The sequence below is a fragment of the Oncorhynchus gorbuscha genome, linkage group LG23 (genome assembly GCF_021184085.1).
Source record: "Oncorhynchus gorbuscha isolate QuinsamMale2020 ecotype Even-year linkage group LG23, OgorEven_v1.0, whole genome shotgun sequence".
In the NCBI taxonomy this organism is placed as follows: Eukaryota; Metazoa; Chordata; class Actinopteri; order Salmoniformes; family Salmonidae; genus Oncorhynchus; species Oncorhynchus gorbuscha.
Genome location: NC_060195.1, coordinates 52,300,120 through 52,313,683, shown reverse-complemented (window position 1 = coordinate 52,313,683; position 13,564 = coordinate 52,300,120). Strand labels below are relative to the sequence as shown.

Below are 13,564 nucleotides of genomic sequence, written 5' to 3'. Positions count from 1 at the left end.
GGGATGTGTGTGCATGAGTGAGTGAGTGCATGTATGGTACGGTGCAGAGAATTCGAGCAGATCCCTTTGATGTGGGAAATGCATTGACTTGCATACACCAACCACTGTCCATGGTTTGATGTTTTCCATACCCAACTCCTGAGATGACACTGCAGTATTCTGGAGATTTAACTTAAGTTAACTCTACTTTGTCTGTCAGAGTTCACAGGGACAGGTATCAGGGGCTGTATGCATCAAGCATTTCAGAGTAGGACTGCTGATCTAGAATCAGTTTTCTCTTTTATCATATTTAATAAGATTTCATGGAAACAGGGGACCTGATCCTAGATCAGTGCTCATACTCTGAGAGGCTTGGTGAATATGGGCCCAGGAGCACAGCGCAATGGAGCATTTAGAGGTCTTCAGCCAAGGTTGTCTAGTCGTCTAGTCTAGTCTTCTCTGTTTGTGTTTAGAAGACCAGCCCTGGGTGGGGTTTACCAGGTGCCAAACAGAAGAAAACTAACTAAAACAAGGACTGCTATTCCTGGACTTTTCCAACAAGAAACCTTAATTTCCATTTTCCATTGCAAAGAGTAAATACAAATATTTGTTGCATGCCCTAATGAACACATCCCGGCTGTTGTCAGAGGGAAACTCCCCCCTGTAAAATGCTGAAGTTGATTACAGTGATGTTTATCTCTTCCTAGCCTCTGCCGAGTCCCCAACAACCCAGATGTTCCGTTTTCAGGGGAAATGTCAAGAGAGCCTGTGACGCGACTTCCGCTTTTGGACATTAACAAGGAGGCACTCCATCTTAACTCCTCCACATTTACTGGATTGAACAGTGCCGAAGAGAACCTCCCCCGACTAGTTATTTTTTTTCTTCTTGTCAAGACCAGTATGTAGGGGATGTAGTTTCAGGTGTGTCTTTTACGCCTGCTACGTTAGGTTGATCTACTCTAGACTAAATGCACGCCCCTTCAAACCTCTGCCTCTGCATTTCCCCTGCTTGTTTGTTTTCATTTAGGTCCTTTCAGTTCAGTGTTTATAATCTTAATAATGTTCCACAAGTTCTGAATAGGGAAACTAAATGTCGAACTGAAATTGTCTTGGTAGATCAAAAGCTGTCTCTGTATGTCCAGCCAATTGTATTTTTAATATAATTTCACGTTAAGGCCGATCAAAACTTATGCAGAATAGAATTTCACACTAGAATTTGTCTTTCAATTTCAGCATCTTTCAATTTAACATTCATTAACCCTACAGAAAAGGACATTGCCTCAGTGCACTCTTACATTTCTTATCAAGCAGATGGTTATTTCCTTTTTTGCCTTTGCTACTTTTCCCCTTTTCATTTTAAATCTGCTCTTCCACCTCAGGAAAAACATTGAACTGAATTTACCTAAATGAAAACAAACTAGCAGGGGAAATGCAGAAGCAGAGGAGGTTTGAAGGGGAGCGTGCATTTAGTCTAGAGTACATTAACCTAATGTAGCAGGCGTAAAAGACACACCTGAATTTCACTTTAAGGCCTATCAAAACCTATGCAGAATAGAATTGCATTTCACGCTAGAATGTTTTGTCTTTCAATTTCAACATCTTTGAATTTAACAATCAACAAGCCACACAGAAATGCATATGGCCTCAGTGCACTTTCTTACATTTCTTATCAGCAGATGGTGTTTTCCTTTTTTGCCATTTTAAAAATTCAGGCAGAAATAAACATCTGATTATGATGAATTATGGCCAGATGACAGCTGTGAAGTAGTCATCCTTCCTTGGCCAGGAGCTACGATAAGGACCCAGTGAAATGGGATGCTACAGAATGAGGGCACCGGCTGCTTTCCCTACCCCTCCTTTGATTAGGAACGGTTGTATTATTTTATCAGCATAAACTTCAGAGGGGTAAAGCCCAGAGAGTCATCCCAAATTCCACCCTATTCCATTCTATACCCTATGAGCTGGTCCTATGGGCCCTGGTAAAAAGTAGTCCTCTATACACAGCGAGTGAGGGGGACACGAAGAGTGAGGGAGAGACGGACGGGGAGGGAGATAATGAAAGATGTAGTGATACAGAGAGAGAGAGAAGATACCTGCCAAATAATGTGAGTGCTCATCTCTAAGAACAACAGGTTCAGCCTTATCCTTTGTGCCAGTGCTGCTCTGGGCTGGGCCTGCTTTGCTGTTTGCATTCATTTAGCATTTTCTCCTCAATGGGATACAAAGTGCTGAGTCAGGGGGTCTCGCTCTCTTTCTTTCTCTCTCTCGCTCTCTTTCTTTCTCTCTCTCGCTCTCTCTTTCTTTCTCTCTCTCGCTCTCTCTTTCTTTCTCTCTCGCGCTGTCTCTGTGTGTGTCTCTCTCTCTCTCTCTCTCTTGATACACAAAAGCCCTGGTGATAACTTAACTGAGCCTTGTGCATTCCATCCCCTTTACACCCCACCCTGACAACGCTAATGAATGGACAACATGCTGGCTTCCTGAGAGCGTGCGTGTGGTGCGACCGTGTGTGTGTGTGTGTGTGTGTGTGTGTACGACAACCCTATGGTAGTTAGTGAGGGTTATTCATTAAGCAGGATGTTTTCTTTTTTTTCTTCTTCTTCTTTCTGTCCCTTTATATAAGGTATGGAGGCAACCAGTGTGGAGTGACAGCTCATAATCAGAAGGTGCTTAAGATGAATTAATTTGTGGAGTGGTTGAAAAAACGAGTTTGAATGACTCCAACCTAAGTGTATGTAAACTTCTGACTTAAAATGTACACTAAATGACCAAAAGTAGGTGGTCTGCTCGTCGAACATTTCATTCCAAAATCATGGGCATCAATATGGAGTTGGTCCCCCTTTTGCTTCTATACATTATTTATGTTCATAGAATTGGCAATCACTTTTCAAACTAATTGTCCTATGTTCTCCAGTAACAACACTTGGCCGTCCTCACTCGCTGCTGCTGCCGTTCTTTCTTTTTAGTGGCCAACTTGATTTGTATTTTTTTTAAATTCCAGAGGGGCCCACGTACAATTATTTTGGGAGAAATGCCTACAATGATAACCCCAACCCATTTCCCCCCCTCAGTCCCCATCCACCAGCCCGCATCTTCCAGCCCCACCCGGAAGCCATGTTTCCCACCTGCATTGAGACAATAGATATTTAAATCAACCGGTATAATATTCCATCTAGTAGTTGGATTGATTTCAGCATTCTGTTAAAGTTTCTGGCAGTGGTTTTATTTATCTAAGGTAGGAAATATAGTATATTTACTCCCAAATATTTAAAATTGAAAAACAAATTAGGTTTCCATAAGTAGAGTTGGAGTCCTCCATCAGGGTCTTGAGAGGCAGTAGGGAGAATTTGGTTAGGTATAACTTGAGATTAAGCTGAATTGATCTATGATCTTCTCTTTTAAATATGGCTGAGGGATAGGTATATAGTATTGTAAGCATATTCATGAAATTGGCAATTTCCATATGTTCCTAGCACAGGAGGCTGCTGAGGGGAGGACGGCTCATAATAATGGCTGGAACGGAGTACATTGAAACTGTGATTGATTGTGTTCGATACCATTCCATTTATTCCGTTCCAGCCATTAGTGTGAACCCGTCTTCCCCAATTAAGGTGCCACCTACCACCTGTGGATAATACATCCCAAGAAGCTGTTGTTTCTGATGAAACATCTAAGATATGTAATAGTCTATGGTTATTCGAGGATAAACACTTTAACATACCCACTTTATAGGGCTGCATGATTTGGACAAAATATTGAACTGCCTTTTTTTTTGCCAGATATTGGAATTGAGATTATGATTTGCGATTTTCAAACACTTGGTTGAAAACTTGGTAGACATGGTTAAAACAAGTGTCAGGGTAGAGAACATCCCTTCTTCAAATGAGATCATATGAATGAATACATACTGCACTAACTGAATACAAAACCAAATGAAACTATTTTTTTCCAACATCGTTACAGGCTACATATGTTAATCGATAGGATTATAACCCCTAGTTGTTAACCATCATATATTTATAACATGATCATAAAATATAGTGTGCTATAAGCGCAGCACTTATTCATTAATAACATTATAATTTCCTATTTTACTATTATGAGTTCTTAAATGACCTAACTTAATTATTTATTCAGGCAGCCATAGGCTGTAAATGGAATGCCGACTTCAGTGGGCAGGATCATGTCGCAAGGATCTGGTACACAATTCCTGTAAACTGAAAGCGTCCCAGTTCTTCCATGGTCTGCATACTCAACAGACATGTCACCGATTGAGCCTGTTTGGGATGCTCTGGATCAATCTGTACGACAGTGTTTAGTTTCCTGCAAAAATCCAGTAACTTCGCACAACTATTTCAAGAGGCGTGGTACAACATTCCACAGGTCACAATCAATAGCCTGATCAACTCTATGACCAACAGCCTATGACCAACTCTGACCAACAGTCTGTATTCCCAGTCATGTAAAATACATAGATTAGGGCCTAATGAATATAAGAAAATCAGTCAATTGAAATACAGTCGTGGCCAAAGGTTTTGAGAAGGACACCAATATACATTTTCACAAAGTTTGCTGCTTCAGTGTCTTTAGATATTTTTGTCAGATGTTACTTTGGAATACTGAAGTATAATTACAAATTTTCATAAGTGTCAAAGGCTTTTATTGACAATTACATTAAGTTGATGCAAAGAGTCAATATTTGCAGTGTTGACCCTTCTTTTTCAAGACCTTTGCAATCCTGGCATGCTGTCAATTAACTTCTGGGCAACTGATAGCAGCCCATTCTTGCATAATTAATGCATGGAATTTGTCAGAATTTGTGGGATTTTGTTTGTCCACCCACCTCTTGAGGATTGACCACAAGTTCTCAATGGGATTAAGGTCTGGGGAGTTTCCTGGCCATGGACCAAAAATATCAATATTTTGTTCCCCGATCCACTTAGTTGTCACTTTTGCCTTATGGCAAGGTGCTCCATCATGCTGGAAAAGGCATTGATCGTCACCAAACTGTTCCTGGATGGTTGGGAGAAGTTGCTCTCGGAGGATGTGTTTGTACCATTTTTATTCATGGCTGTGTTCTTAGGCAAAATTGTGAGTGAGCCCACTCCTTTGGCTGAGAAGCAAACCCACACATGAATGGTCTCAGGATGCTTTACTGTTGGCATGACACAGGACTGATAGTAGCGCTCACCTTGTCTTCTCCGGACAAGCTTTTTTCCAGATGCCCCAGACAATCGGAAAGGGGATTCATCAGAGAAATAACTTTACCCCAGTCCTCAGCAGTCCAATCCCTGTACCTTTTGCAGAATATCAGTCTGTCCCTGATGTTTTTCCTGGAGAGAAGTGGCTTCTTTTACTGCCCTTCTTGACACCAGGCCATCCTCCAAAAGTCTTCGCCTCACTGTGCGTGGAGATGCACTCACACCTGCCTGCTGCCATTCCTGAGCAAGCTCTGTACTGGTGGTGCCCGGATCCCGCAGCTGAATCAACTTTAGGAGACGGTCCTGGCGCTTGCTGGACTTTCTTGGGCCCCCTGAAGCCTCCTTCACAACAATTGAACCGCTCTCCTTGAAGTTCTTGATGATCAGATAATGGCAGCAATATCCTTGCCTGTGAAGCCCCTTTTGTGCCATGCAATGATGGCGGCACGTGTTTCCTTGCAGGTAACCATGGTTGACAGAGGAAGAACAATGATTCCAAGCACCACCCTCCGTTTGAAGCTTCCAGTCTGTTATTCGAACTCAATCAGCATGACAGAGTGATCTCCAGCCTTATCTTCGTCAACACTCACACCTGTGTTAACGAGAGAATCACTGACATGATGTCAGCTGGTCCTTTTGTGGCAGGGCTGAAATGCAGTGGATATGTTTTTGGGGGGATTCAGTTCATTTGCATGGCAAAGAGGGACTTTGCAATTAATTTCAATTAATCTGATCACTCTTCTTATGGTTCTGGAGTATATACAAATTATTGTCATACAAACTGAGGCAGCAGACTTTGTGAAAATTAATATTTGTGTCATTCTCAAAACTTTTGGCCATGACTGTACATGAACTGTAAATCAGTAAAATCGTTGAAATTGGTGCATGTCGCATTTTTGTTCAGTGTATATATGGGGATAGTTTAATGGTAAAAATAAGCAGTCAAATGCATGTCCCCAAAAAATGTGGTTCCTGATCTTTGTTATCTCTCAGATATAGGACGGACACTTCTGAACAAACTGCCTTTAGGTTTTTTGGTGTCTGTGGTTCCATTTAGTGAATGCTATTCAATGCGTTTCTATGGGCTAATAGCAGTAAAGCCAAATTAAGATTCCCAATAAAATAGCAAAATGATCCTTGGTATGACTTTCTTAAAGCAATTCCATATAGCTTAGTAGAACCCCCCCCCCCCCAGTTGTTTCTTTTTAGAAAACCTTTGGTGGCATCCCTTAATCCGGGGGTCATCAAATTATTTGAAAATAAATCTGTTAATTCAGTTATTTTGCAACGCATTTCAATGCATGCCAACGGAACCGGAACAAAGTCTCCTGCTGCGTTTTTGACCGTATCCAGTCAGCTTGAGTGCAAGACGTTTTCCAATTACTTTTTATGACTTCCACAAAATTACCCAAATTACATTATGCATGGTTTGCCTGCTATGAAGTGCCGAGCCATGTGTGTGTCTTGTTTTGGCCTGCTGATTGAAGTCGACTGGCCTGGCATCTTGGCATAGTTCAGCTGGGCCCACAAACCTTTTCTGCAGACTGTCACGTCCACTTATACACTGAGTGATGACAGCGCTATTATTATTTGGAAAAATTACATGTAACAGTAAAGGAAGGTTTTGGAATAGGTATCTTACTACAGGGGGGTTGGTGCCCTATTCCCTTTAGCTATTCCCTTTAGTGCACTAGTGCTCCCCCCCCCCAGACCTCTAATCAAAAGTTGTGCACTATATAGGGAATAGGGTGCCAAAAGTAGTGCACAACATCTTTAATAGGGGGCCATTTGACGCATGCTACATTTTTATTTAAAAAAAAATATATATTTTACCTTTATTTAACCAGGTAAGCTAGTTGAGAACAAGTTCTCATTTACAACTGCAACCTGGCCAAGATAAAGCAAAGAAGTGCGACACAAAAACAACAACACAGAGTTACACATGGGATAAACAAGCATACATTCAATAACAATAGAAAAAAAAGTCTATATACAGTGTGTGCAAATGACGTGAGGAGGAAGGCAATAAATAGGCCATGGTAGCGAAGTGATTACAATTTATCACTGGAGTGATAAATGAGCAGATGATGATGTGCAAGTAGAGATACTGGTGTGCAAAAGAGCAGAAAGTAAATGAAAACAGTATGGGGATGAGGTAGGTAGATTGGGTGGGTTATTTACAGGTGGACCAAGTACAGCTGCAGCGATCGGTTAGCTGCTCAGATAGCTGATGTTTAAAGTTAGTGAGGGAAATATAAGTCTCTAGCTTCAGCAATTTTTTTTTTTGCTATTCGTTCCAGTCACTGGGAGCAGAGACCTGGAAGGAAAGGCGGCCAAAGGAGGTGTTGGCTTTGGGGATGACCAGTGAGATATACCTGCTGGAGCGCATGATACGGGTGGCTGTTGTTATCGTGACCAGTAAGCTGAGATAAGGCGGAGCTTTACTATCATAGACTTAAGTAATGAGGGGCAGCCGACTAGAGCATACAGGTCGCAGTGGTGACTTGTATAAGGGGCTTTGGTAACAAAACGGATGGCACTATGATAGACTACATCCAGTTTGCTGAGTAGAGTATTGGAAGCTATTTTGTAGATGACATCGCCGTCTTCCCTACATGGCAATCGGGGGGAGCATGCAATGCACATCCCATACCCGCTTGTCTTGAGGAATGCTCTCTGTTGTGTTGAAAGATTTAACTCATGTTGTCCTAACACATCCCTTTCCCACCTGGGCCGTAGAAACTGACGGCAGCTCCCTCTCTCACCCACTCTTCCTCCTTCTCAGTCGGCTCGGAGGGAGACCAGCCTCCATTATCACCACATTGCGTGGCGGCCGTGAATTTCTCCCCCAACACGTCGTCTCTGCACATGATTTACTGGCGCTCTGCAATGGCTCTAAAAGAGCAGTAAACTCCCTCGAGGAGCGTATATTAAATCACTTCCACAAACGGCTTCATGTAACAACTTAACAGGCCCGGTGGAGAAGGAACAGGATGCTACATGTAGCCTAAAACCCTCCCTCCCCTTTCTTGAAGCAGAGAATGTAGTGTAGATCTTTAAGAGGGTACAAGTCCATCAACAAGCAAAGCCCAGAGAGTCAGGATGAGAAGCATCCCAAATAGCACCCCTTCCCCTATATAGTGCACTACTTTTGACCAGGCCCCATAGGACCAGCATACAGGGCATTGGTCAAAAGTGTACTGCCATGTGGGCTTTGGGACCCAACCTGGTTTTATTTCAATTAGATTTCTGTTGGCTTTTTTGGGGGGGGTCACGGAAGCCCCCATTTAAACATTTTTTTTAACATTGTCTTAATTTTCAAATCTCTGTATGTGCCGTTGCCCATTTCTGACCTGTTGCCAAGCTAATTTCCATAGTTACAGTACCACCATCCATTTCGCAACGAAGAAACGGAATACTAAGGCTCTAATCATAGAACGTTAAATCATCAATTCACATTTAATTAACACATTACATTTTCTTCTCTTTTATTCTGGAGATCCCCTTACATAATTGTATTGTTTATGATGGGACAGATGTGGATACAGATAAGGAGGGAGAGCGAGTGGGGCACAGAAATGATTTAAGGAATAGACAGTTGGCCGAGCCGGGACTCAAACACCCGTCTCCATGGGGGCACGTGTGGTCCGGATTTGGGAGCGTTACCGCTGCGCCAGACTCCGCCGCACCACTTCACATTTCTATGTGGAACTGTGTTCATTGGTTAACATAAGCCTCATATTTACTTTCCACTTATAGGCATGAGTCAGACGACTACTTCGCTAACACAATAGATAGCATACTCATAGGCCTAATCATTAGGCCTATTGTCATGCTATTCACTCGTTTCTGTACAGCATATGCATGAATAAATCAACTAATGTAGAGAAAAATAGTTGTTGTCCTATGCAGATCTCATAGCGATATGGTGCTGGCAATTGAATTGCTTTTTTAAAATGAACTAACATCACCCACCTATAATCATCATTGTGTTCCCCATTAACTGTACAATGACAGCCTGTGTTTGTGGCATGTTTTCATTTTCCTGTATATAAATGGATGAATGTGAACTAACTATCTTCAGTACTATAATCATTGTGATCCCAGTTGGGCTGTGTAATGACAGTTATATTGTGTGGTTTATTTCCCCTGCAGCCCACACGCCAGACAACAGCTTCCTGGGCTTTGTGGTGGAGCAACACCTGAACGCCAGCGACATCCGCCACATTGACGAAGTCAAGCGGCAGAACCAGTCGCTGGTCTACGGCAAGGTGGACAACTTCTGGAAGGTACGACGCTTCAGCTTGTGTATCCCGTGTGGCTGGCATGGCCAGTGTTCAAATTAAACATTCACTCTTGGGGGTGCCTAATGTGTCTTGGTGTTGTCTGATCACCCTCATACATAAAATGTATGAATGCACTCACTGTTGCTTTGGGAAAATCTGTCTGCTACATAGCATTTATTATAATGTTATTTACATTGTGTACAAACTCTGCTCAGCTCTTAGTTATTTGGGAGCAGTGGTAACGTTTTGTCGTGGACAAAAATATATGCTTTTGTCTACATCAGCATTGAAGGTGAAGCTGAATATGGTAGAGTAGTGTTCTTCAGTTGGAATTTTGAATATCATGTCACCAACTGGAGAATCTCCTTGTTTAGAACAACAAATGATAAGTGATCTAGTTCCCAGACATCAACACTACTAGAATAGAGCTCAAAGAGAAGGAAGTGCTGCTCAGTTGAGTTCAATAGGAAACTGGTCCCATCCCTTTATCACAGGGAAATAGACAACACTGTGGATGCTTTTAAGGAGACTGTAGTGACTGAAGTGACAGTGTCCACTGAGCCTTGCTTTGCACAGAATGCCTTTCAAGATGAAAGCACCAGACACGCTACACCATAAATTCTTGGGACCTGGTATCTGGAATCTATTGTAACCCAGTTCCTTAACTCTTGAAAGAAAGTCACTGGAACACTTTGAAAACCTTGGGCAAAGTTTTTTGTTAGATTTAATGGAGACTAGTAGTATTCCTTTAGAAACCATATTCCCGAGTTTCTTATTATTATGTTGATAAATAGTTGATTTCAGCTCTACTCACTGATTAGTTATAATATATTCCAACTCAGACTCTGTTGTGCAGAGGCATTGTCGCAGGGATTATTTCATCTAAGACATAAAGGGTTTATAGATTGTAGCTACACCAGCCACAAGCGTTTTGCGTGCGATTCGCTCGTTGGCACATTACACATTGTTGGATTACTGCCTACTCTGTATGTCTTGGTGAGATTTGATAAGGGCTGCGATGATGACAAACATTGTAAAGAAGCCGGTTGGAACATTTTAAGCCAGCCATCTTTCGGAGGTCTAACACACAGGGTGTGCATCCCAAATGGGCCCTGGCCAAAAGTAGTGCACTATAAAGGGAATAGGGTGCCATTTTGGACGCAACCAGTGGAACTCAGGCGGAAGCAGATTCTACAAACAAAAAAGCAGGTAATTTCAGATCTGTGGCGAACAACGCCTAGCTTTTATCATAATCAGCTGACACATAGTCGGCAGATGAGAGTTGAGATGCCAGTAATGCCACCCATAACCCAACCTGGTCATCCCGGTTAAGAGACCTGGGTTCAAATAGTATTTATTTTCTCTCAAAGGTGTATTAGATTGAGCCTGGTGTACCAGATGCGCAGGGTTTGCACTTTTGGGACTATTCGATTGGTGCCATTGCGCCAGGTCATTCAACAACAAATGCTATTTGAACTCAGGTCTGTGACCACACAAAGAAATGACCATGTCTTGCAGAACCAGCATCCACACACAACACTTATTTGCCTAACACAACAGGCCTATATTAACCATGTAGTGCGGCTTGCCACATGCCCTCTCAAACCCGCATGCGGCACAGCACAGTGGGCCATTTAGTCTCTCTTAAAGGGCAGAGTGCCAAACTCCCATCACTTATCCTTGAAAAACATTAGCAGCTAATCAGACACCCCGCCGTGTTCATTACCTCAGTTTTTAATTAAACAGCCATTTCAGAGGAGTCTGGTAATGAATGAACATGAAAAGAAAAGGCCTCCCTCGCACTTTCCCTCCCTGAATTTGCGGGTGCTGGCTGCAGTGCCTTGTGAGGGACTACTGTGATGATGTCACGAGACCTGATCGGCTATTTGCTTTTCATCAAGGAAACCACGAAACAGCCTTTCAACTCCCTCATATCTTGGGATTGTGGTATTTACTGCTCCCTACAAGGCTAGAACATGATGAGGGGTGGGCGTACAAAAATAAGAGGTCAGAGATCCTGTGTAGTAAGAAATCTAGTACCAAGTGCTTTTGCGACTTTAACAACATTCAGGGATCAAACAAACATCATTGCCTCCAATCGCTTTGTCTCTGATGGTCATTTGTTTTTCCCATTTAATTTCACACAGAACCCAGAAGCTCTTCACTAAGGGGAATATTCCCTATCTCTTATCAGTATGCTGAAGTGCACAGCTAGCTTCTCTCTTCCCCTCTCTGCAGGTGTGTGAATGGAGCCGTTTGCGTCCCAAATGGCACCCTGGTCCAAAGTAGTGCGCTGTGTAGGGAATAGGGTGCCGTTTGTGGTGCAGCAATTGTGTGCGGAGGTCTGATTTATAACGGGTACAGAATGGACGGTAATTGCTGTATCCATATAGGAGAGATTTATCGGCTTTATGAGTGGCTTTAAATGTAATTAGGCACAGCAGAGGAGGCATCTGTCTGCCGTCACTGTGTGGTCTACATACTCAAGCACAACTTTCAGATCATTTCACCGGCAAACTCTAATGAGAATAATCCACTATTCTTGCTGTCTGGAGTGCCTCCATGCGTATCGCTGCTCTCGTGCTAGTAAATGTGTTGCCGAAGTATTAAATCTCAATTAGAGCAAAATGTAGAATTTATTACTTAGGCTACACAATGGTTTTGATTTGAGTTAATGAATTTAAAAAAAAAAGGTCTGGTATGATTTGGTAGTAGTTAACTGCAATGAAAGATGAAGTAAAGGTAGGCTGTTAATTCCAATGCAGGAACTTATCAAGGTGCCATTTCCATAACATCAACCTTCAGTCCTACTTTTCCCTATGAACATACAGTTGAAGTCTGAAGTTTACCTTAGACAAATATATTTAAACTTCGTTTTTCACAATTCCTGTCATTTAATCCGAATAAAAATAACCTGTTTTAGGTCAGTTAGGATCACCACTTTTTTTTTTAGAATGTGAAATGTCAGAATAATAGTAGAGAGAATTATTTATTTCAACTTTTATTTATTTCATCACATTCCCAGTGGGTCAGAAGTTTACATGCACTCAATTATTATTTGGTAGCATTGCCTTTAAATTGTTTAACTTGGGTCAAATGTTTTGGGTAGCCTTCCACAAGCTTGGGTGAATTTTGTCCCATTCCTCCTTACAGAGCTGGTGTAACTGAGTCAGGTTTGTAGGCCTCCTTGCTCGCACACTTTTTTTAAGTTCTGCCCACAAATTCTCTATAGAACTGGGTTGAGGTCAGGGCTTTGTGATGGCCACTCCAATACCTTTACTTTGTTTTCCTCAAGCCATTTTGCCACAACTTTGGAAGAATGCTTGGGGTCATTATCCATTTGGAAGACCCATTTGCGGCCAGGCTTTAACTTCCTTACTGATATCTTGATGTTGCTTCAATATATCCACATAATTATCCTACCTCATGATGCCATCTATTTTGTGAAGTGCACCAGACCCTCCTGCAGCAAAGCACCCACACACATGATGCTGCCACCCTGTGCTTCAAGGTTGGGATGGTGTTCTTCAACTTTTAAACCTCCCCCTTTTTCCTACAAACGTAATGATGGTCATTATGGCCAAACAGTTCTATTTTTGTTTCATCAGACCAGAGGACATTTCTCCAAAAAGTACGATCTTTGTCCCCATGTGCAGTTCAAAACCATGGTCTGGATTTTTTATGGCGGTCTTTGAGCAGTGTCTTCTTCCTTGCTGAGCGGCCTTTCAGGCTATGTTAATATGGGACTCGTTTTTACTGTGGATACAGATATTTTTAAATACAAAATATCTATTTTAGTGTTGGCGGCACTGCATACCAGATCACTGAAACAAGGGGACTGGTCTGAAATGATTTGTGGTAGTTAAGTCCATTACCAAAAGAAACTACCCTGTATTGAGATAGTCCGAGACTGTTGAAAATATACAGGGGGGGATTGAACTTGTTGAGTATTGGTGTTGAGATGCATTCAAATAATTAACAGATAGAAATCCCGCTAGGATTGAACTTGTTGAGTATTGGTGTAGAGATAGAAATCCAATTAAAAAGGGTTTAGGATTATTCTAAGAACGTGCGTAGGTAAATAACAACCATATAATCCTA

General features: G+C 42.0%; 1 protein-coding gene across 2 annotated transcripts in view; it reads left to right on the top strand.

Annotated features, from left to right (window-relative positions):
* Positions 1–13,564, top strand: part of LOC124010544 (alpha-1,6-mannosylglycoprotein 6-beta-N-acetylglucosaminyltransferase A-like) — a 111,107-nt gene that overhangs the window by 75,085 nt on the left and 22,458 nt on the right. For both annotated transcript variants that reach the window (XM_046323082.1, XM_046323079.1), the window contains one exon: positions 9,333–9,466. In XM_046323082.1, the coding sequence (XP_046179038.1) occupies positions 9,333–9,466 (134 nt within the window). The remainder of the gene's footprint in view (positions 1–9,332; positions 9,467–13,564) is intronic.